We start from the raw sequence: 24,457 nt of genomic DNA, 5'->3' as shown, positions 1-24,457 counted from the left end.
GTCGAAGGCCTTACTGAAATCCAGGTACGCTACATCCACGGCATTCCCCGCACCTATCCAGCTTGTAACTCTATCGAAAAAAGAGATCAGATTAGTCTGGCATGACTTGTTTTTGATAAATCCATGCTGACTATTAGCGATGACCGCATTTGTTTCTAAGTGTTTGCAGACCACTTCCTTAACAATCTTTTCCAGAATCTTGCCTGGTATCGACTTGAGGCTGACCGGACGGTAATTGTTTGGGTCATCCTTTTTTTCCCTTCTTGAAGATTGGGACCACATTGGCCCTCCTCCAGTCTGCTGGAACTTCTCCTGTTCTCCAAGAACTCTCAAAAGATGATTGCCAATGATTCCCTGGGGACTCATCGTTTCTAACTATGAGTTGTTTGTGAGTTGGATGTTTGTTATTCAGGGATTGCCTGTATTTACTTTTGACTACGCTGCAGTTGGAAAGAGCACTGGGGCCCCATCTACACTAGGTAGGTTAATTCAGTGTAAAACAGTCTATACATGCTAAAATCAGGGTCAGTATCCACATGAGTTGGGACCACACTAGCTCCACTGGATTATCACATTGTGCCACAAGTTCCTGCGGCTCCTCCCCACCAACCAAGTGCCTGGCTATCACCTGTCATGTCTGTTAATGCCAGAACAGGACAGCTGGCAAGTAAAACCTTTTCCAGGGAGTTCAGCTATGTCATGAAACACAAACCATCCAGAAAATAAAGAGATTCTACCAGTGTGTCAACCTGAGACTCCAGACTCCAACAGTGTTTTGCTTCTCATGAGTCTGGTGCAGGAGTGAATTTGCTGAAGAGTTGGAACTTTCCGTTCTATGGATTAGGAGCTCCCTCTGCTGCGGGACCATCTAATTACAAGTGGGTTGAGTGTTGTTTAAGAACATAAGTATTAGGGATGTACAAATCTTCATTTTTAAATCATAAGTTGTATCTGATTCATGCAAAAACTTAAGAATCAAAACTGACCCAATAGTTTTGAATTCTGTAATGCTCAGAAGTCAGTTTCAATTTTTAGCGCAAGTGAGGCAGAGAGGAGAGGAAAGCAGTAGGATGGGATGAGCTGAGTGAGCTGGGAAAGAGATTGAGAGAGCACAGAATTCTGGGAAATATAATTTAGCAAAGCGAGGAGCCCCATGGCAGAGAATTCAAAAGGCCCTACCCTAAACTACATTTCCCAGAATTCTGCTCAGCATTGGAAAGCCCCAATCCGGATAGGGGAGAGATTTGTCCCTCTGTAGCAACAGACAGCTAGCCACACAGTTTACCATTCTGCAAAGAGGACTGACTGATACTTCAATACTAGTAAGTAAATCTGTGCTGGGCTGGGAATAAATCTCTAAATTAAAACTGGTCCCACAGTTGCAGAGGGCATAATGTAGTTGCAGTCAGTGGCACAGCATTATATTATTCCATCATAAACACACCATGGAAATAAAGGTAAAGGTTTCCCCTTGACATTATGTCTAGTCATGTCCGACTCTGGGGGGTGGTGCTCATCTCCATTTCTAAGCCAAAGAGCCGTTGTCCATATACACCTCCAAGGTCATGTGGTTGGCATGACTGCATGGAGCGCTATTACCTTCCCGCCAGAGGGGTACCTATTCATCTACTCAATCTGCATGTTTTTGAACTGCTAGGTTGGCAGAAGCTCGGGCTAACAGCAGGAGCTCACCCCACTCCGAAGGATTCAAACCACCAACCTTTCCATAAGCAAGTTCAGAAGATGAGCAGTTTAACCCACTGCACCACCAGGGGCTCCATGGACATACTTATCATTAAATGGATAGTGAGATTTGTTATTAGTCACCCATTGTCTAAAACAGAGTTTCTCAAGCTATGCTCCTCCAGATATTTGGACTTCAGCTCTCACAATGCCTAACAGCTGATAGGCTGGCTGGGATTTCTGGGAGCTAAAGTCCAAAACGCCAGGAGGAGCACTGTTTTAGAAATACTAATCTAAAATAAATGGAGATTTAGAATACAGTATCGTCTTGCTTATCCAACCTTTGCTCATCCAAAATTCTGTATTATCCAATCCAGTCTGTCTCCCAGCTGTTTCAATATATTGCGATGTTTTTGGTGCTAAATTCATAAATACAGTAATTACTACATAACGTTACCATGTATTGAACTGCTTTTTCTGTTGATTTGTTGTAAAACATGATGTTTTGGTGCTTAATTTCTAAAATCATAATGATGTTTAATAGGCTTTTCCTTAATCCTTCTTTATTATCCAACATTTTCACTTTTCCAGTATTCTGCCTGCCCGTTTATGTTGGATGTCTCCTAATTTTTCATTCTGCTGAATGCTGAACATTTTAGCTAAAGCTACTCAGAGGACTAAATCCTGCAGTGCAACTATTTCAATAGGTAGTCTAGTGACTGATTATGGCTCCTTTTACTACTCAAAGGGTCCTAATCCAGAAACCATTTACAAGATCTGGTAAGCTTTTTTTCCTGTGTCATTGAAGAAGAATGTCTCCCCAAAGATACATTTTGTCCTCATTAAAATATTGGGAAGTGGGATGGGTAACCCTGTCTGAATGTTAAGCCTAAAGTATTTCACAGCTGCTCTCAACTTTCAACAAAAGAATCTATGTGGTAAACATTAATAATTTAAACCCATCCACATTTTCCCACATTTCTGTGGGAAAAAATGGGAAGGTTACTTTCTGGCAGGCAATTGTTAATTGTTAGTTAGAGCGGACTATCTTATTGAATTGGTCCCAGAAAGACTTCTTGGAAGGGTTTTCTGATTAGAGCTGGAGAATGGTATCATTGTCAGCAGCTCCCTAAAGAGAAAGAATATCAAACTGCCCATCTTCCATTCCAGAGACAAAAAGAGACATAAAACAGGTACAAAGCTAGTATTTGTTGGATAGACTTCCCAGTTATTTCGCAGGATTACTCACCTATGCAAGATATGTCAGTTCATAGAGAATTCCTTTGAGACCAGGGGTGTTGAAATGCAAGCAAATAGTTGCCATCCTAAATGGCAGTTCTTTTCAGTTGTCGCTCTTTTTCAAGAATCATTTCCTTATACTTCTCATCTGTTCTTTCTCACTCTGTTACAGCTGGTTCCCCAGAGGAAGAGATAAACAAAAAAAAATTAGATTAATCTCTCAGGTGGTTTGTTAAATTATGTTGAGCTGGTTTTCTTTTTCCTTGTTCTTTGTAGGATGAAGCAGTTTCACTGTGGAACAAGCAAACTGACCCACTTGAACCTCATGACAGTCTGGCATGGCAGACTTTGTACTTTCCTGGATTGTCTCTCTCTCTCTCTCTCTCTCTCTCTCTCTCTCTCTCTCTCTCTACTATCTCTCATTGGGTTCCATCTTTCTTGGTATTACTACCTCTATTCTCCACCTCACTCATTTCCTTTTTTCTCACTTTACCTCTTTGCTTCACCCTTGGTCTAATACATGGCCTTGTGATATTGCTGTATGATAAGGGTCTAACCCAGTGGTTCTCAACCTGTGGGTCCCCAGGTGTTTTGGCCTACAACTCCCAGAAATCCCAACTAGTTTACCAGCTGTTATGATTTCAGAGGAGTTGGAGGCCAAAACATCTGGGGACCTGCAGGTTAAGAACCACTGGGCCATTCATGATTCCAGGATAACCAGCTATGACAAACTGCTTCTGTGTATAATGTCATATGTGAATGTTGCTCCCATCAACCAACCCATTCCATTGGGCAACAAAGCTGTTCAGTGAAATTATGATGATGCTTAAAATAGGAAGATCAGCCCTGCAAATGAAACAAAATTAGCCCTTGAAATTCCATCCTGTTATGCAGAAAAAGCTGGAAGTGCTTCAGACAGAAAGACCACAACATTCATTCCTGACTATTATCAACTGGCCAGGGTGAAATCCAAAGAAACTTAGCCTGTAGGATAAGCTAGTGAGGATTATTTAACTGGAGAGGTCTCAATGGTAGCCATGCATCTTTAAGTGCATTACACAATCTCATCTTATCATTTCTATGAAAATATTGTATCCTGCATTACTGTAAGCCTCATTCCAATTTCAGCACTTAATTAACCACCATCTGAAGAGTTCTATGGATCCAAGCCTCAAACTTTCAAAAACGTACCTTTAGACTGGAGGAAAACTCACAACTCAGTGCTGGAGAGTCCACCTCCCTCTCTCCATATCACTTTAAATAAATGCAATATGCCTCAGACATCCACAAGAGAATTATTTTCCTGGAAATGCATATAGCTGAAACCTAATCAAGACTGTCTTCCATTTACTGAAATACAATTATCATAGACATGAACACTACATTATCTCTGACTGACAAATTTGAAGCTTTCTTACTTTTAATAAGGTTGTATCAGCTCAACCCAAAGAACTGGGACACTTTCCCTGTGATTGCTTTAATTGCTGAATTCAGAACTTATACATATGGGATGAAGCAAGAACCATGAAATCCTATAAATCATTACCTCCAAAGAACCCTCATTGCAGACTACAAAACCAACTCTTTTCTCATCACTTGCTTTTTGTTCCCATGCTGAAGAGCTATGCTGAGACCCTCAGATATCTTTTTGCTTCAGTTAATTTTTTTATTTGCCATTTTATATATCTATCTGGCTGAAGTACCCTGAGGACCAAGGGATCATAGGATCATGACTGTACTGTTAAGTTAGGGTATAATAAGGAAAGAGAAGTGTCTTCAAAAGAATTCGTGTTTTCATTGTACTAAACTTTTCCCTCCTCCCATACCAAGAGTTGCTTTGTTGACCATATTTCCTGATGAAGATTTCTGGAGACCTCAAAAGCTTGTCCAGAATATTGTTACCCTTTGGTTACTTTGAGACATGTATGCTGAATAATATTGATCAATTCACAGGCACTAGAAGATATTGCACTAAAACAAAATTTCCTGGAAAAACTTTAGGCTCTGAGAACTTCTGCTAAAACTACCAAGAACATTGTTTTAGCCTCAAGAGTGTTGCAGCTTTATTAAAAGTGGATGTCCTACACAGTATGTGTGAGAGGAAATATAGAGACCTGGACATGCAGTGAAGGGCAGACAAGTAAACAAAGGATGTCATGCAGTTATATGGGAGTTAGGAAAGGTGTGTGTTGAAAGACATTTTTTATTTGGAAGACAAGGCAATAGGACTGCTACAGCAGCTATGATTCACTCCTTGTAGCATAGTCCATAAAAAACACAACATTGTGATTTTGAACATAGGGAAATCATTCAGAAGATAAGAGATGTTTTCAGTTGGTCTAGCAGATGGGACTAGAAGAAAGAAAGGCACAAATTATGAGAAGTTAGTTGTTCAACAGTGGAATGAATTGCCTTGGGAATATAATAAGCTGTTTCACTGAAGATACTTTTCCAAAGGTTTGGTGGAAATTATTCATGAATGTTGTTGCTTCATCTTGCATTAGAAATCCTGCAGTGAACAAACAGTTGAACTGGATGACCTCCAAGCTCCCTCCCAATTCTATGATTAACAATTCAACTACATTCAACGTTAGCATGAGGATGTGATAATAAATCCTGTGTCATGATATAACCTCCAGATGTTTATACACACACTAGATAATGAGTCAGTGAGTATATTTAGGATTGTAGGCCTGGGTGGAATTCAGTTGCAGAATGATTGCACATGATGCTTATCTGGAAAAGTGAATTTTATTGTTTATACATACATATAATTTACAGGGTCCCTTGTAACAAAATTTCTCTTGTTTGCTTAGAGGGAGTAAACACAATAAATTACAGTAAAACATCAAAGTACAGCAACAGAATTAAACTATAACTCACTTTAAAAATAGGTAACAGAGGAAATGAAACTTAGCATTAACAAACCAATTTACAACTGAGGCCAAACAATAAAATCCACAGCATATAAAACCATAACATAATTTAAGATGCTTAAAAAAAAACAAAGTATTTGTCAAATGTTGGAAAGGTATAAAAATAGGTAGCAAACAAGCCTCTCCAGGAAGTACTCACTACTAGAAAAGCTGTGTCCATCAGGCATGGGGGTTTGTGTAGAAAAGAGCAATCCTTCAGGTATAATGCCCTCAGCTGTGAAATACCAGTAGACAGCGATTTTGGGGCATTGCATATTCACAATGGAGTCACAGTTATAAATGAAAAACATGAAAAAAAAATGAACATCTTCAAGCTACAAACATGATCCTTTCATATTCTTCTTTTAGTTCACATAATTATGAAGTATCTTGAATCCCATCTGGAGGGGATGCATATAAAAAGTTGAATACAACAACCAAGGCAGATAATAATAATAATAATAATAATAATAATAATAATGCCTCTAGTCTGAATTTTGCCCATTTACTGGTCTTCATCCAATCCTTAATACAACTAGATTTTAAACACTTCCAGTGTCTCATTTGACAAAGTACCATATTTCACCATATAATCGTTTTGACTGCATAATAGTCACAACTGCTCCCCACCCCCCTTTGTTCATTTTTGGTATTTTTGCTTTCACTGCATAATTGTCGCAGCCTTGATTCATTGTCCAAAAGTACCCAGCTTCATTCACTCATCCATGTGCCCCCCTTTCCAGCTATGGGGCTTTGTTCAGCTGACACTTTGCTCAGCTAAGTGAAGCCCCATGGCTGGGAAGGAGGGGGCAGTCGCACAGGTGAGCAAGTGAGGCCTCATAGCTGGAAGGGACGGGTTGGTGCATGGGCAAGTGAAGCTTCACTTGCCCACATACCTCCCCTCTCCCATTTATGGAGTTTTGCTTGGCTGCCCCAAGTGGAGTGCCGTAGCTTGAAATTTTTCCACTGCATAATATTTGCACCCGCTTTTTCCCCCTAAAAGAAAGGGATTTAAAAGTGCAACTATTACACAGTGAAGTATAGTACATATAGCAGCACTGCATTCTGAATTCCCAGTGATTTGATTTGATTTGATGTTCAACAGTATAGGAGATTAAAAAATAAATTGTATTGTACATTTCTTCTGGAAGTTGCTTTAAGTCTTTTTTTAGAGAGAGAAAGCAGGATAATAATAATAATAATAATAATAATAATAATAATAATAATAATAATAATGGATGAGGAAGAGATCTGAGGATTCTTGAAAAATAAAAATCATGGTGCCGAGCAGAGATTCAACCAGCACCACTGTTGGAAATGGGCATCCAGACATGAACAAATGCAACCAAGGTATATCTTATACATGTGTGCATGTTCACAAATCATCTCTCAGCTCACTGTGATTTCATGATTTTCACAGGGTTTTCTTAGGCTATTTTTGTCAATGTTTTTATCCAAAATGTAGCCTACAGCACCTTTTGGATTTATTTGAAGTCTCCCACCCATTGATTACCCAGGGCTGACCCTTTTTAGTGTTTAAGATTAGATGGAATCTGATGACTTTAGGGTATTTAGGCCTCAAAATACATGTTATGCATGCTTTATATTGCAGCTTCACCAAATCAAATGAATTCCCAACAGGCTGTTTCAATGTGTCATTAATTCAGCAAGGTTTCTCCATCTACAACCATCCTTCACTCTTAATAGTTTTTCCATGAATTCCTGGAGTGAGACAGTCTCTGTGTGCTGGAATATCTTGTTTGTGAGTGAAAGATGTGGTCCCTACCATTTCATGCTTCATCATCAAAGAGGGAAGGTGACATAAGCAATAAAAGCTTAATTACGAAATAGAAGAGTAATAAATACACAAGACTGCTAATTAATACAAATCAGAACAGCATACTTAATGCTCAAATTAAATTCTTCAACTTTGATGACACTCCCTCAGAGTGAGTCTAGTCACATTTTTGTCCATACTTTAGAACAAGGTTGATTAGGAGTTTAGTTGTGTAAGTGCTTCTAAATTAACTCTGTATAGTTTTGTTTTTAGTGCAAAGAAACTACTGAGTTGACTTTTTCTAGAGATGGAAAAAACTAGGAGAATAAAGCTTTCTTTCAAGATATTAATCAACTGGATGTTTACCAAATCTTTCCAAAAGGGCTTTTAGTATGCTACCTGGTACTTTCTGGTGCATATCTCTGAGTTCTCTCATTGCAGCCTTTGTCTAAAAGAGAGATTAAGGGAGGGAAAATAAAAAGGAATATATTATTTTTTCTTCATATTATCTCAGAAAAATATTTGATCAGCATTCAATGCCAACACAAGTTTGAAATAAGAAATAAAAACAAATGGTTCTGGTTTGTTTATTTTTAGCTGCAGAGTTTAGTTCCTTCCATCAAAAACAAACACATTTAGAAGAAAATTACCATTTGGGGATAATGAGGTTTGTTGTCCAACTACTTGAGTGACTTGACTTTGGGAAAGGTTTCCCTCTGCTAAGATGCTACACACAGATAAGAGTTGTGACCAACAGTGGGCAATAACTCTCCTGAAAACCAATTGAGGTGTGTTACAATTATGCAGTCTAAAGGAAAGACTATAAGGAGTGGGACGATACTGGTGCAAAAGTCCTCTCTGTGGATGCTTCCTAGATATGTTGGCTCACTGAGTTCCACTAAGTTTAGGAAAACAGATATAGGCCTGAAGACTAAATACTAAGTACATAGGGAACATCTACAGTGACCATTTCATGAAGTTTAAGGCCGACTCCAGGCTGCAGCAGCTAGAATACACATGCTGACAAAGAGTGCTGTCGTACTGTACAAATTAAAGTTTTAAAGTGGATTAAGCCAAGTTGAAGAAAATCTGAGTTAAACCCCTTAATGTGAGTCAACTCACCCCAAATGTAAACCACATCTCATGGCAAAACTGATGCCACAAAATGTGAAGCGTACTGTAGACACCCGCTAAAATTCAAAAGGCAAGAGCAAAGGGCTGCCAAAAAGCACTCCAAGGGTGCAGAGCTAGGCAGGAAGCTAATTTGTCCCTTGGGACAAATAATGCCCCAATAATGCTTGTGGGCATCTCACCTGCAAGTGGGAGAAAAAATACTGTGACCTTTGGAACTATTTTGAGGCCAGCATCCATGATCAATGTAATCACCCTCCAGGTCTCAAACCTGTTCGAGACATGTCAGTCTAATCATACGTACAGCGAAATTGTTTTATTCCACACAAGTTCCAAACTGACCTAAGTGGTCAGTGTCGATGTGCCCATAGAAAGCTTCCTTGTGTTGGGTCAGCTCACTGTTCCATCCAGCCTAGTCTTGTCAGCTCTGACTGGCAGCGGCTCTCTAGGGTTTCAGGCAAAGTTATATCCTAGCCATATTCAGAATTCAATTTATGTCCTAATGGTTTCCCCATACCGAGTTTCTAAAATTAGATAAGATCAGGTATGTCCATTGTGATAAGATCAGGTATGTCCATTTTTTACTTTTTGGAGGAATATTTAATCAATGCAGGCAACAAGTAATGCCCCATAAATGCTAGTATGCATATCAACAAGGTCTACTGTGTAGAATCAATGCAGTTTGGCACCAGTCAGTGCTACTGAATCATGGAAGTTGTAGTTTGCTGAGGTACCAATACTATTTGGCAGAGAAATCTACCCTGTAAAAGTACTGTTTCTACAATTACATAGCATTAAGCCATGGTCTCCAGCTATGTTAATTCCACAAGATAGATGCACCCTTGAAGGAGCACACACATGGAGTAATTGAAATCCACTTGTAGGGTATGACATCTCATCATCATATACAATTTTAGCACCTATAAGACCAGAACTTTATCATTCTTCCTTTTCAAAAGTTCCAGTGCACATGCATTGCAGCCAGGGGCGGCTCAACCCATTACGCATTTACAGTATAGTTGATTTTGCCCAGGGGCACTCTTGAGGAGCTCTTGGGGGAAAATAGACCTTGACATATGCAAGTTGTAGTTACTGGGATGTATAGCTCACCTAAAATCAAAGAGCATTCTGAACTCCACCAATGATGGAAGTGAACCAAATATGGCACACAGAACTCCCATGATGAACAGAAAATATATATCAGTGATTGGTTGTGGGGGAGAGGGGTGGCAAAATACTGTTTCCTTACTGTTGAAAATTACCTAGGGCTGCCTCTGATTGCAGCTAAGAATACAGATCGTATAGGTTACAATAGCACACCAAATTTACCTTTTCAGCCAGTTCTTCAGCTGTTATATTTGGATCATAAGGAATGGGATCTCCTATGTATGTACAAAATTTGACTGGAAACCCTCCATATACAGGAACAATTGGCCATCGGGTACGTTCATATAGCCATTTGAATGGCCCTGTGTACAAAATTGAAAACATGTTCAGGATCTGACAAACTTCTAGGAAGTAGAAGTAGCTCTGATGTTAAATGAACAAAGGTCATGCAATTGACAAGGAACTGTGCAAAAACATATGCGTAAATTATCATGCACTATAAATACCAGGGGGTGAACCGAATGCATAATTATAAATGTTGACACTTCATTGATTTCAATGGGCTAATATGTATATAAATGTGGGATAGACTGCAGTTCAAGTAGTTCTGCATCAATCGGCCAAGGACCCAATGCAACTGGACACCTAAAGAAATTCAAAGACACTGAAAAACCAGCCAAATAAAACAGGAACAAAGACAGAGGATAAGACAGGCCAGAAAAAGCACAAAGCAAAGGAACAGGGAGAAAAAGGAGAAGGATGCATGAAGGCAGAAAGTTAAGAACACCAACAAAGTTTCCAGGACCAAAATTCTAAACACAATTACACAGAAGATCAACTGAAATTGGGAGGGTTTTCTTTCTGTGTAATGTGTTTACCACAAAGGCATAAGCATATGGGAAGATGCAAGGGGAATCTTACATATTTTTCCAAGTGTTCTGTATCCTTCACGTAGATTTTTTGTAAATATAGGGATGACAGGCTGAGAAAGGTGGGAGAAAAGTAGCCATAATTAGGGAAGTATTTCAGCCTTCATTATTTAAAGATCTTGCACTAAAAATAACTGAAGATCCTTAAGGAATATAGATTATGTTATGTCATGGGTGTCATATCTATGCATACAAAGAACGTTTTATCTTAATGGAAAAAGCTACCTCTTAAAAACCAGTTTCTAAAAAAATACATGTAGGTTTATAACAATTTTACGATCAACATTCCAATTTCATTTCATAAAACTGACATTTAAGTATCACCTGCATTTTGGCGAGCAGACAAGAGAAAGAAATATTCATCCAGATCTATCTGGAAAAGCTCAGAAGTTGCTGAAACAGCTTAAGCACAAAGAAGTGTCTCCTATACTGAGTATCTCTGCATCCCATAGGACATAAATACACATGCAAAACACAAAGGACACGCTGTGGACTCCCATTGACATCTAAACTCTAAAACATGATTAGTTTTCTTAATTACTGTTTATTAAAATAAACTAATTCAAAGACCAAGGTCTGAAACCATCACTGAAGATTTAGGTTAAATGTCTAAATAGAAATAAATGATATGTCTAGACAAAATGTTTTCATAAACCACTGTCAAAACTAACAAAACCTGGTCCAGAGCAAAATGACAAACAGTTGTTAATTAAAAACAGGAGCAAAACCAGGAGTGGATAGATGTGGAGGAATTATAAAAGCTTGAGACTCATTCCTGTAACCTGGTGTATAACATTCCTGTCCAAACACAACAATCATGTTACTTAGCTGACTGTAATCTAAGGGTGCATCTACACCAGTGGACCCCAACCTGTGCTCTGTGGACCACCAATGGTCCGCTAGAACTAAAATATGGTCTGCAGCCTCACCATTACTACACTGTTGAACGAGAGCAACTGGTCTCGCAAAACCCTCTTATAGTGCCGAGGCTTATTAAATATGGTTTTCTGTGGGCAAGCAGATGGCAACTACTGAATGGCATATGTTCTGTATCAGAAACTAGAGCTGATATGGTCTATCCAATGCAATTCTCTGAATCAGTACCTCAAATAACCAAACCAATTCTAAAGTTGACCAAAAATTGAGTCATAACCCTTTCAGTACTTATGTTGGAGAGTGGTCCCTGGTCAAGTGACCCCTCATCAAAAAAAAAAAAAAAAGGTTGGGAAGCACTGATCTACACTATACAATTGATGCAATTTGACATCACTGTAATTGCCATAGCTCAATGCTATGGAATCCTGGGAGGTGTAGTTTTACATCTTTAGACTTCCTTGCCAAAGAGTGCTGATGCCTCACCAAACTACAAATTCCCTGGTACCATACCATTGAGCCATGACAGTTAAAGTGGTGTCATACTGCATTAATTCTACACTATAGATTCATCATTTGTTGCTGTCAGTTAAAATGATAAAACTTCATATGTTAGTTTACATTCACATGGTTAAATATGGTGAACATCTTAAGGGATCTCTAGCATTTTATTTTACTTTCTGTAAGATGCTTATATAACAACCATGGACAAGTCTGTTTTTATGGAACCCCTAGGGATCCACATAAAAGGTAAAGGTTTCCCCTTGGCATTAAGTCCAGCCGACTCTGACTTTGGGGGCCTGTGCTCATTCCCATTTCAAAGCCAAAGAGCTGGCGTTGTCTGTAGACACCTCCAATGTCATGTGGCCAATATGACTCCATGGAGTGCTGTTACCTTCCTGCCAGAACAGTATCTATTGATCTACTCACATTAGCATGTTTTCAAACTCCTTGGTTGACAGAAGCTGGAGCTAATGATGGGAGCTCATCCTACCTGTGGATTTGAACCACTGACCTTTTGGTCAGTAAGTTCTGCAGCTATGAAGTTTAACTCGCTGCGCCACATATTATTCACATATGACTCCAAATTTAGAAGGGGGAGTATTCTTTTTACCCAAAAATAGCCAATAGTGTCCCCCAAGCTTCTGGAACACGTCTATTGGCCATTCACCATGAATCTTGTCACTAAACAGAGTTAAAACACTATGGTTCCACTTTAACAGCCATGACAACATCCTGTGATATGTACTTTGCTAAGGCATGACAGCTCTTTAGCTGAGAAGTCTTAATGTGTCAGTGGAAGAGAGTTAATCATATGTTATCTCTCCCATTATTTTATTATAGTTCATAAACCCCTCTTGAAAAATATTTCTCTAGCTGTCATAGGTTTGAATTTAAAATCACACACACACACTGTACCTTAATACAACAAAACCATAACATAAACAACATCCCATACAACATAAAATAATGCAATATGCCACCATGGCCAATTGTTAAGGAACTGTGTTAGCTGCTATTCAAAGAGCAGGCTCTTTTTGCTTGAACAACAAAAAGGTTCAGTGTCCTATTCTTGCTCGAAGAAGAATGAGGTTCAACATCTCGTTTAAAAATTGTAGGTTCTCTCTTCCTAATAATTTCATGCAGAAATGTCAGCAGGTGAAAGATCCCATCTCAGAATTTCTCAAAACTCTCCACAGAAATCTGTTCACAATGCTTGGGGAAAGGGCTGGACCTTAATTGACTTTATTACAGTTTTTAAAAACTGAGCTACTGCAAACAGATATCCATCTGAATATACCATAGAGCTTCTAAATGCACCAGATTACTCACCACTTTTGCATCTCTGGCCACATGAGCAAAACCTGTGCGTCTGCCCCATAAGAGACCATAGTTTTCGTCACTAAAGAGCGCTTCGCGGGCTCCGCCTGGTAAGACTCCTAGTAAGTAGCCTTTTTTCAGAATTTCAACACATTCCACTCTTCCATCATGTGTAAGGCCCTGTACATCATAAAAAAGCTTTATACCTGTAACAGATACCACAATGCAAGCAGTTAGATGAGTCCATCTGTATAAGAACTCTATATTCTCTGTATTTTGATCATTAAAAAAATCTTCTCTCTAATGCATAAAGAAGCTGAGCTGCAAGCATGTATTCACTATGAATGCAGAAACAGTTGTCCCTCCACATTTACTAACCTCCACAAAAGTGAAGGCATGTGAAAAGAGAATTTTTTACCTGAGGGAACACCTCTCTAGGGATTTCTGGATCTTCCAGCACAACTCAGTGGTGAACTTCTACTGGAAGTTGTATATAGAATTGTACTGGAGATCTCTAGGTGATCCAGCACGACTGGAAGAAATTGACCATAGAGTTGCACTGGAGGACTTAGAGATTCCTGGAGAGAACTTTTAAAATCAAAGTCGTAATCAAATCTGCAAACATCAGGACTGCAAATGTCAGAGGGACGGCTGTATAGTTGGCAGTCCGCTGTAGGAGCCCCTGGTGGTGCAATGGGTTATAACCATTGTGTCAGCAGGACAGCTGACTGACATGTCAGCGATTCGAATCTGGGGAGAGCGAGTTGAGCTCCCTCTGTCAGCTCCAGCTCCCTATGCAGGGACATGAGAGAAGCCTCCCTCAAGGATGGTAAAACATCAAACATCCAGGTGTTCCCTGGGCAACATCCTTGCATACAGCCAATTCTCTCACATTAGAAGCAACTTGCAGTTCCTCAAGTCACTCCTGACACAAAAAAGCTACAGTAGCCATAGTTCCCTTTTTATGGATGTTATTCCCACACCGTTTCCCACAAAGAAACACTTCTTTAACCATTTATTTTAATGGATCAGTATTTCAATCTATAACAAACTGAGTTAAAATACTTTAAAGTTAGGAATACCCATGCCATTTTTAAGTATACAAGACTGATAAGTGAATCTGAATGCTAACATCTTTTTTCCCCTTCACATAAAATGCATTTCATGTGGATGGCACTTTTGTGTGCCTTTTCAACAGGTACTGCCTATAAAAATAATTTTAAGAAGCCAAAGTACAATACAATAACTCTTTCTGTGGTGTGTCTTCATTGCAATCCAAATGTGACAAGTCTTGTTGCATTTTATCACAAGGGGGCAGTCCTGTACCTTAAAACACACACAGTTCCTTGACTGGATAATAAAAGTTGGTAGAAACCTTTGAAATACAGAGATACAGAAGCAAGAGTGTTTAAGCAAAAGATGAGATGAACAGGCACTGAATGAAGAAGAAAAAAGAACCTGAGAAAAGACAAAGCAGTGATGGCCCTGGGAGTGGAGATTTTGAATCATTCAGAAAAGACCAAGCTACACAAATGGGAAAGTCCCTGTGACAGCTATTCTAGGGACTCATAAAACTTACAAAGAAATCCGGTCACTTGGATACACCCTTAATATCACTGGGTAAATGTTGAAATGTTGGTAGAGGTGGTGAAAGCATTGGCAACTATGACAAATTTGGAGATGTGACTAAATATTTTGCACACTTGGGAAGGTCGAGATTTGCATTCAATGGTTAAAGTGGCGTAATATCCCAAAGGTTGTGTCCACACAGTCAAATATTGTGGACTCACCTCTCAGCTACTGAAGGGAGTCTAGACAACATACAGCTGGATTCACTGCAGAGTTACTGCTTCCAACCATTAAGGTGCCTTAAGAGGAAACAGGATTCACTCCAGAGCAGTGGTTCTCAGCCTGGGGTCCCCAGATGTTTTTGGCCTACAATTCCTAGAAATCCCAGCCAGTTTACCAGATGTTAGGATTTCTGGGAGTTGAAGGCCAAAAACATCTGGGGACCCCAGGTTGGGAACCACTGCTCCAGAGCTTCCTGGAAGCTAGAGCACTTCAGAGCAAGTGAAGAGCTGAATCTGGCCATATCCACTGTCCCCACCTCCAATGTCACTGGCCAAAGGCTTGTTGGCAACATCACACCAGGGCACCAGCCACGTGAAATGTGAAAAAAGTGCCATCCACATGAAAAGCATTTTATGTGAAGGGCAAAAAAAGATGTTAGCATTCAGATTCGCTTATCAGTCTTGAATACTTAAAGATGGCCAGGGTATTCCTAACTTTAAAGTGATTTCACTCAATTTGTTATAGATTGAAATACTGATCCATTTAAATAAATGGTTAAGGAAGTGTTACTTTGTGGGAGATAGTGTAGGCCTCTGGCAGGGAGCTATTTGTTGCAGCAGCAGTGGTCCCAATATGCCTTCAGTCCGACCAGCCACATGAGTGGCCAAAAAGATTTGGGATGCTCCTGGAAAGCATCAGGGTAGTTACGGAACAGTTTATCCTGGATTAATTGGGTACGTGAAGACACAGCCTAAGGAAAGGATGCCTTCCCCAATGCAAAAACGTTCATGCCTGAATCCTATTGATTAGTTCAAACAAAAGGAACCTAAACACTTGAAGGAAGGCACAAAAACCTGTTCAGTCTCTGCTGGGAAGAAGGGCGAGGCCTGATTAGTGCTTGGAAGGAAGACAAGGTAAGCTAGTCTGTATTCAGACAAGCCTACTCTAAAGAAATTTTGCCAAGAAAATCTTATAACAGGATTGCTATAATGTTGCTATGACAGTCAGTTTAAAAACGCATAGCAACAACCAGCAGGCCTTCTAAGTCTATTGTTAAATGATGAATAAACACATAAATAATTCTATTTGAGCCACATATTAACATACAACATATATGATATTATGACATTGTAATTACAATATAAATTTCAAATATTTACAATGTGGTGCACACTCACAAGAATTTACCTATTATTTTGGAAAAGTGATAGTCAACCACTGTGCGGCAGAATCTGCCTGTCTGTAAATAGAGTCTACATACGAAGTAATAATAGTCTAGAGGAAAGGCTCCGTGGTAAAATACAACAAGTCCTGGTCCTTCTGGTAATTTATCCATCCCATGCACCTCATAACCTGTTCAAAGAACAGAACATCATTAGCAAAGCTTAAAGGTGACAAGCAAGAAACAGAAGAAACTGCAGTTGCTACAGTCAAGAATGGGCAAATACTTCTAATTATATTTAAATGTCTGTATTTTCCATGCATAACACTGATTGAGACCTTCACTCTTTAGTCATTTAGCAGAATGGGGTCCATGGTCCACATGAGCCCCATACTCACTACAGCCCAACAGCCTGCTTCTCCAACTTATGAATCCAATTACCATTTATAAATCAACCTCATGTATAAGTCAAGGGCTGGTTTGGAGGCCAAAAATATGGATTTTGAAGACCAGTGGATAAACCGAGAGTAAAACTCAGGGGCATGAACCAAAAGATATAAAGATACAAAGCAAAGGAAAACAATGCCAAAAAAAAAACCCCCTGCAAAATTCTAGAAGTCATAACTATTCATACTTATCCTAAAGGCTGGACAGATAAGGAAGCAATTGTGACAAATGGTGTCTGTGTGACATGTGGGGGCAGTACACCTCAGGGGCCAGCTGCACCTGGACTCTGGTGGTACCATTTTAGTTTCCGGCATTCATTCAAAAAAGGCCAAAAGCAGTGCTGCAGCAGAGAGAGTAGGAGGGCTAGGGCTTTAGAAAGGACTACGTTTTTACCAGAGAAGGAATTATTTAGTTTGTTTTTTGACAAGAATTAAGGAACAGTGGCTACATTGGCTGGTAAATAAAGTCACCCCAGTGTTTGGGGGATTGTTTTCTCTTTTTTCCATTTTTTTATTGATTACAAACACAGTTTTATTTTTAGAGTATAAAAAGTTTAAAATAGATGGGGATAATCAGGAGGGGTATGGAAGAGTAACTCTGTACACTTGCCCCTACTCTACCTCGCAAGTGTACATGTAAATGAAAAGAGGAAAAAGAGGGGGGGAAACACACACACAAAATCCTAAGTGGTAGATCGAGGGAAGGAAAGAGAGGTATGAAGGGGAAGAAAACAAAAATAAAAGTTGATTTCCAATCTTATTCGTTGTAGCTTACATTGTCCTTTCTTGACTCCTTATAATTCTGCTTTACCCTCTTTGTTTCTTCACCTTAGAGAACAATTTTTCTTTGGATCTTCATTTTGTTTCAATTATCAGGTCTATTTTTTCTTGTGCTAGATACACTTTCAATAGTGACCAGTCTGTTATTATTTTATTTCCACATGAGAGTTAAGATAATAATTGAGTTAATTTGTCCATATTCATTGTGTCTATTATTTTCAGCATCCAATGTTCTATTGTTAGCTCTCCATTTTTAGTGTATATTATTTTATCTGCAGCCATTAAGTAATTAAATAGCCTATCTGTATTTGGGGGGATTGTTTTCTTAATAACATTTCAGGATTTATATATAGCTATATACAAATAGTCATCTTCCAAAACAAGGTGCAGTGGCATTCAACTTTCCATCTGATACAACTTCAACTGAAGATACAGGCAGTCTCCAGGTTACATACAAGATATGCTCTCTATGTTTGTTTTTAAGTTAAATGTGTATGTAAGTCAGCACAGATAAGTTTTTAAAATGTAACTCATCATTTTTTGTTTTGGATATCATAGGATTAAAGAACACATGTTTGTTTTGCTGTTCAGAAGATTTCACCTGACGTTCTGTCCCTGTGACAATTGGATTTTGAAAATGTTGGGTTGTTCTGGAAATGGGAATTGGTGACAAAGCTTCACTGAAGAAACATTTTCGCCATGATAGCTCTTTCAGAAGTGAATTTCCTTTCCTAGGAATAGATTTCTCTCACTATCTATTGTCTCAGCCCCATTCTTAACTATAAATTGTTTGTAAGTCAGATGTTGTTACTTGGGGGTTGCCTATATGCTGAAACTATATCCATCTCCCCTAAGAGACTTGGGGCAGCTTACAAAGGGACAAGCCCAGGGAGCACAAAGTTAAAAACATAACACAATAAGATACCATCAAAACAAAACCAAATATAAACATATCACAACAAAACATAACATCATAGAAACAGTATCAAACAGAACAATGAAAGTGCTGAGTTCAGAGGGCTCTGGCTTTGTGCAAGTTCCTAGATAGAGCTAAGGGAAAGTGCAAAATTCAGAAGGAAGGGCTGGGAGGATAATGTTCATGGACATTAAAATGTCAGGATTGTAGAGTGGAGGGCAATGCTAAAGTACTGGACCAATTCTTTGGAACTGCCTAGTCAAAGCCACAGCAGATCATCTATGTTTTTAGGTTCTTGCAGAAGGTGGACAGGATAGGTGCCAGTATAATGTCCCTAGGAAGAGAGTTCCAGAACCAGAGGGCCACCACCGAGAAGGCCCTCTCCCTTGTCCCCACCAACTGCGCTTGCAACTGAGGCGGAAGCGATAGAAGGGCCTCCCCAGATGATCTTAACCACACAGTTAATGTCTGTTTCATACATTGCAACTCTTAATGATATACTTAAAATATCACAGGCATATTTCAGTTTACAAAACCTCTTTCAATATCTTCATAGCTGCCTATCCATCTTTTTTCCCTTGCCTTTTCTCTCCCGGTCTTGTACTTTTGCAGCATGAGCATTGGAAAAAAAACACTCAGTCTTTCAGTGCCAGGTGGCAACAATGTATCTGCAGAAAAGAATGTAATAAAGCTTGAACTGGGAAAGAATAGGATTCTACTCTAGCCAGTCTAACTCTAGGTAATCCTACAAGATGCAACATAAATTCTTCTAGAATTTCTTACCAAGCAAGTGAGGATAGCAAAACAAAGAGAAAGGAGGAGAAAAGATAAGTTTGTGGACCAGCTATCTCCAACATGTTTTTTTGAAAAGCAAAGACTACATGTTTGCTCACCAAAATACAAATCACGACAAAAACAGAGGCTGGGGAAAGAATAAATTATCACAATCCCAGAACATTCAAGTGGCCTCTAAAAGATGCAAAGCATTTTTCTTTACATAGCTTTTCTTTAACTGACCTAGTTGTATTATTTCACATATGAACTTGTGAAGTTTTCAATAAACGTTAGCTAAAGTATGTTGAACTGCTCTTTTTTGCAACATATGAAACTAAATCTGTGCTTTCCATGTTATTTTTCTGTTAAAAACTAATGCCCAAGAACATGTCAACTTTGTTACTTGATGTTTAGGTTGCTCTGCGGCCCACCTGAATCTCTGCAGGCAGACCGCAGAGCAACCTAAACATAGTATGAAGACCTTTAAGTAACATTGGTGCATGTCAATGCATTATAATCACTCCAAAGCCCAAGGTGCACTAGACAACTTTATGCATGAATCATGAACACAGCAATATTGTATATGCTCAAGTATAAGCCAAGTTTTTTCAGCCCTTTTTGAAGGCTGAAAAAGCTCCCTTCGGCTTATACTCGGGCGAGGGTCCTAGCAGAAAGGAAGAAGAGCCCTTTCCCCACGCTTTCCTGCCAGGACCCTCACCTCTCCTCATAGCACCCCAGCTCTCCTTCCCCTTCTTCGAGCCCAGAAAGAGTGGCCATTTTTTAAAACATTTTACATTTTACCATTAGATGCTGCATTTCCCACCCTCAGCTTATACTCAAGTCAATAAGTTTTCCCAGTTTTTGTGGTAAAATTGGGTGCCTCGACTTATATTCAGGTCGGCTTATACTTGAGTATATACGGTATTCCAAATTAATGTTGGCTAGCAAGAAAAATATATTGTGAGCTAGATGGTAATTAAAGATTTTCATTTACATGAACTGGTACAACATTATTGTGTAATGGGCCTTTCCCAATCCCCCCCTTTTTTGTAATGACAACCTGATGAAACAAGGAACTCCAGAATGTGGATAGCTTAGCAATTTTATTTCCCTGGGTAGAACCTGAAACGAAATGATATTGTATATTTATGATTGAAGTTATACATATTTATGAGCAAAGACACCATCAACCAACTAGGAAGTACTTTCCCAGTTCAAACCCCAGCAGCCACAACCCCACTGACAGTATTATTCTTTGCATCTGATTCAATGAAGGTTGCTACCACTGAACTGCAACCTAAGAAAGCTATTAATGTCTAAAAGGGAAGCTAGATTCAGTGGGGAACTGTGGCCTAAGAGGCATTGTGTTTCAGCATCCCTTTGGCAATAGGAGAATAATAATGGTTTATCACTCAGATTGCTGAGATAAGCACTATGCATAGTTTAACTGCATGATAAAAATACCAGGCTTTATGACTGATGCTTACCTTCACGGGACTTAAAACAAAGGTTTAATACTCAGGCAAGACAAATCTAATGCATCATATAGCTGTCTGTGTGCTTTGTCAATGTGCAATTCCAAAGGGAAGAAAAATTACACTTACCATGCCACACTTTGCCATAAATGTCCCAGACAGAAGCCACCGACCTTCTTCCATTGTCCCACATTTTGCTGAGATAATCCCCATTTAAATTCATCTTTCTCTTGTAAATATGCAGTATAACATTTGAAAGGTAAATACAGCCAAGAACTACCAAAACTGGCGAAAACAAAAGTACAAATGGGGTTAGTACCCCAAGGAACAAGATTATATAGTCTGAGAAATAGTCCAGGAAATGGTTTGGATGCATCCATTTTCTCAGTAGGTCCATTAGCCAGGTTAGATTTTCCTGGCAAGAAGAATAGAATACATTTATGCTGTTCATCTTCTGCTTGCAGCGAAAGAGCCGGCAAAGTGATCTCAGTGAGAGAAGCAGTTTCTTAATGCTGCCCCTAAATGTTAAAAAAAATGCAAGTTGTTGAATACAGTATAATTATAATATAAGGCATCACACTATCCAGGAGTGAATGGCTTCAAGATGGCTGGCTCCCAAGATTAAATACAAATAAAAGTACAGTATCCAAACATAATTAACATTAGACATAAATTAATACACAACTGAACTAAAAGTTATGTCTGGTTTTGAAAAACATATCTAGTTTTGCCCAAAACTCCCAAATCCCTGGTTGCATCAACACTGTATTTATTTATTTTGTGTCAAAAGCATTGCATAAAATAGTGTATCTAAAACTGATGAAATAAAGGGATCACAATCTGCTATATAGTTTTAAACCCAAAAGGGGCAACAGCGCTTGCTCTGTCTGTAGCTTTAAATAGTTCTTCCTCTGTGCATGAAGCAGGGCGTTGTGGGCAAGCATACCGATGCTGTGTTGTTTGTTCTACTCCACAGTCGCACAAGATGGAGGGTTCTTCTAGGGAGTGCCATTATGCCAGGTTGTCTTTTGATCTGCCCACTCCACTTCTGAGTCTGTTCAGGAACTTTCAAGTTGCCTGTTCTTGGTTTGCCCTTAGAGGAGGACCCTACCAGCTGTTAGGAATTGTGGGAGTTAAAGTCCTAAATACCTGGAGTGATGAAGTTTGCCCATACCTGGTCTACAATGTTCAATGTGCCTTGCTGCAATGGAATCCTGGGATGTAAAATCATAGAATCATAGAGTTGGAAGAGACCTCATGGGCCACCAGTCCAACCCCCTCCCAAGAAGCAGGAAAATCACATTCAAAGCACTCCCAACAGATGGTCATCCAGCCTCTGTTTAAAAGCCTCCAAAGAAGGAACCTCCACCACACTCTGGGGCAGAGAGAGTTCCAGAGCTGAACAGTTCTTCCTAATATTCAGGTGGACTTTCCTTTCCTGTAGTTTGAAGTCATTATTCCATGTCCTAGTCTCCAGAGCAGCAGAAAACAAGCTTGCTCCCTCCTCCCTATGACTTCCCCTCACATATTTATACATGTCTCCTCTCAGCCTTTTCTTCTGAATGCTAAACATGCCCAGCTCTTTAAGACGCTCTTCATAGGGCTTGTTCTCCAGACCCTTGATCGTTTTGGTTACCCTCCTCTGGACACATTCCAGCTTGTCAACATCTCTCTTCAACTGCATAGCCCAGAATTGGACACAGTATTCCAGGTGTAGTCTGACCAAGGCAGAATAGTTCCCCAAGAGTGCAGTTCAGTCTACAAAAGGCATGGGCCAACTCCAGGTGTTTTGGACTTCAACTCCTACTATTCCTAACAGCCTCAGGCCCTTTCCTTTCCTCCTCAGCCACTTAAATGGCTTCTTTTTTTGTCATGTCAGAAGCGACTTGAGAAACTGCAAGTCACTTCAGGTGTGAGAGAATTGGCCATCTGCAAGGACGTTGCCCAGGGGACGCCCAGATGTTTTGATGTTTTATCATCCTTGTGGGAGGCTTCTCTCATGTCCCCGCATGGGGAGCTGGAGCTGATAGAGGGGGCTTATCCGCGCTCTCCCCGGATTTGAATCTGTGACCTGTCGGTCTTCAGTCCTGCCGGCACAGAGGTTTAACCCATTGCACCACCAGGGGCTCCCACTTAAGTTGCTGATGGGGGAAAAGAAGGGGCCTGAGACTGTTAGGAAGTCCAAAACACCGGCTGATGGGGGAAAAGAAAGGGCCCGAGGCTGTTAGGAATGGTGGGAGTTGAAGTGGGAACCTGGAGGGACAAAGTTGGCCCATGCCTGGCTGACAATATTTAATGAGCCTTGTTGCAATAGAATCCTGGGATGTGTGGTTTGATGAGGCCTGAGGACTCTATTGCAGACAAGGCTAAAGACTTCCTCAGACTACAACTCCCATGGATCATGATGACGATGGTGTTTTATTCCCCTCTTAAAGGAGGCTCAAACCTTGCCATGACCTTGAGCCAGGGCAGCTAAAGTGGTGCCAAAGGGGCATCCCTTCCACATTGTAGACTAGATGAGCCCTTTCCATCCAAGAGCCCCCTCTTTGGACAGCTCCCTCCTCCCAACCTGGTCTGGGAGCCCTTTCCATCCAAGAGCCCCCTCTTTGGACAGCTCCCTCCATGCCCCAGCCCGGCCTGTGCTGTACTCACAGAGGCGTCCCATTGGGCCAAAGGGAGAGGCGCCTTGCCTTGCTGGGCGCACACTGGCCTCTGCGTCTGCGAGCTTCCCCGCCGCCTCTTTCTCCCGGGGTCATGTCGCCTTTCCGTCCTGATGCACAAGGCTACCTCTCCCTCCCTCTCTCTCCCCGCCTCCCTTTATGTAAGGCCGGCTGAGCCCCAATCGCGCCCTCGCCGGCTTTCTTTCTTTCTTTTCACCTTGCTCGCCTTTCGGGTCCTGCCGCTCCATCCCAGACCTATTTCCATACCATCCTGGGGCGCCGCGGAGTCTCCTCCCCGCCTCCTGCCGCCCCCGCAGGAAGAAGTGGCCCCGGAGAAGGCAAGGCTCCTCGGGCCGGGCTCCCGCCAAGGCTTCGCGGAGGGAAGGAGGGAAGGAGACGCGGAGCCGGCGAGCCGCAATGCAGGGAAACGCCGCGCGCTGTCAAGGTACAGCAGCAGGAGGAGGAGGAGGAAGAGGAGGAGGCCATGGCCCGGGTCACGTGACTCTGGCTGAACTCATCCAGACCCCCGACAGATGTCGGAAGGGAGCTCTTTCCAACCCGCACCAATTGCCGGGAAGCATCTTCTCCTCAACCAGCCTGGACACACACAGCCAGGCCTGTAGCGGGGGCGAGGGGGGGGGGGCGGGGGGTTTTTAGCGGTTCAACCCCACCCCCACCCCGAAATGTTTCATTTTTTTTAAAAAAAAACCGGTTTACTCACGAATTTTAACTGGTTAACCAAATCCCCATGCTAAGTCTATGAGATGCAAAAAATTAAGAGTCCCTCCAGAACTGCAAGCACTATCTCAGGCAAATATTGACAATTTATTCACACTGTCATTACTTGCAGCAATAGCGGATGTAGTGAAGCAACCAAGTTGGGGGGGGGGGAGGGTGTTGAATGCTCTCATTAAGGAGGCCAGACTTGGTGGAGGTGGTTGACAGGGGCGGAACTGCAGGCTACGGAAGGCTGCTCTG

General features: G+C 40.7%; 1 protein-coding gene across 3 annotated transcripts; it reads right to left on the bottom strand.

Annotated features, from left to right (window-relative positions):
* Window positions 1-5,654: 5,654 nt before the first annotated feature.
* On the bottom strand, window positions 5,655-24,041 carry LOC132774845 (DGAT1/2-independent enzyme synthesizing storage lipids-like). 3 transcript variants are annotated; one of them, XM_060775333.2, is made up of 7 exons: window positions 23,697-24,041; window positions 20,949-21,337; window positions 16,455-16,619; window positions 13,488-13,681; window positions 10,774-10,834; window positions 10,075-10,214; window positions 5,655-8,062 (listed from the first exon to the last, which is right to left on the bottom strand). In XM_060775333.2, the coding sequence occupies exons 2-7, from the start codon at window positions 21,268-21,270 to the stop codon at window positions 7,961-7,963; spliced, it is 984 nt and encodes a 327-aa protein (XP_060631316.2). In that variant the 5' UTR covers window positions 21,271-21,337; window positions 23,697-24,041; the 3' UTR covers window positions 5,655-7,960. The 3 variants fall into 3 exon arrangements, with proteins under 3 accessions (XP_060631316.2, XP_060631314.2, XP_060631315.2); XM_060775331.2 differs by lacking the exon at window positions 23,697-24,041 and adding an exon at window positions 23,472-23,624; XM_060775332.2 differs by lacking the exons at window positions 5,655-8,062; window positions 23,697-24,041 and adding exons at window positions 8,205-8,386; window positions 23,472-23,633.
* Between the last annotated feature and the right edge of the window lie 416 nt (window positions 24,042-24,457).

The sequence above is a fragment of the Anolis sagrei genome, chromosome 4 (genome assembly GCF_037176765.1).
Source record: "Anolis sagrei isolate rAnoSag1 chromosome 4, rAnoSag1.mat, whole genome shotgun sequence".
In the NCBI taxonomy this organism is placed as follows: Eukaryota; Metazoa; Chordata; class Lepidosauria; order Squamata; family Dactyloidae; genus Anolis; species Anolis sagrei.
This window is presented reverse-complemented; position numbering and strand designations above follow the sequence as displayed.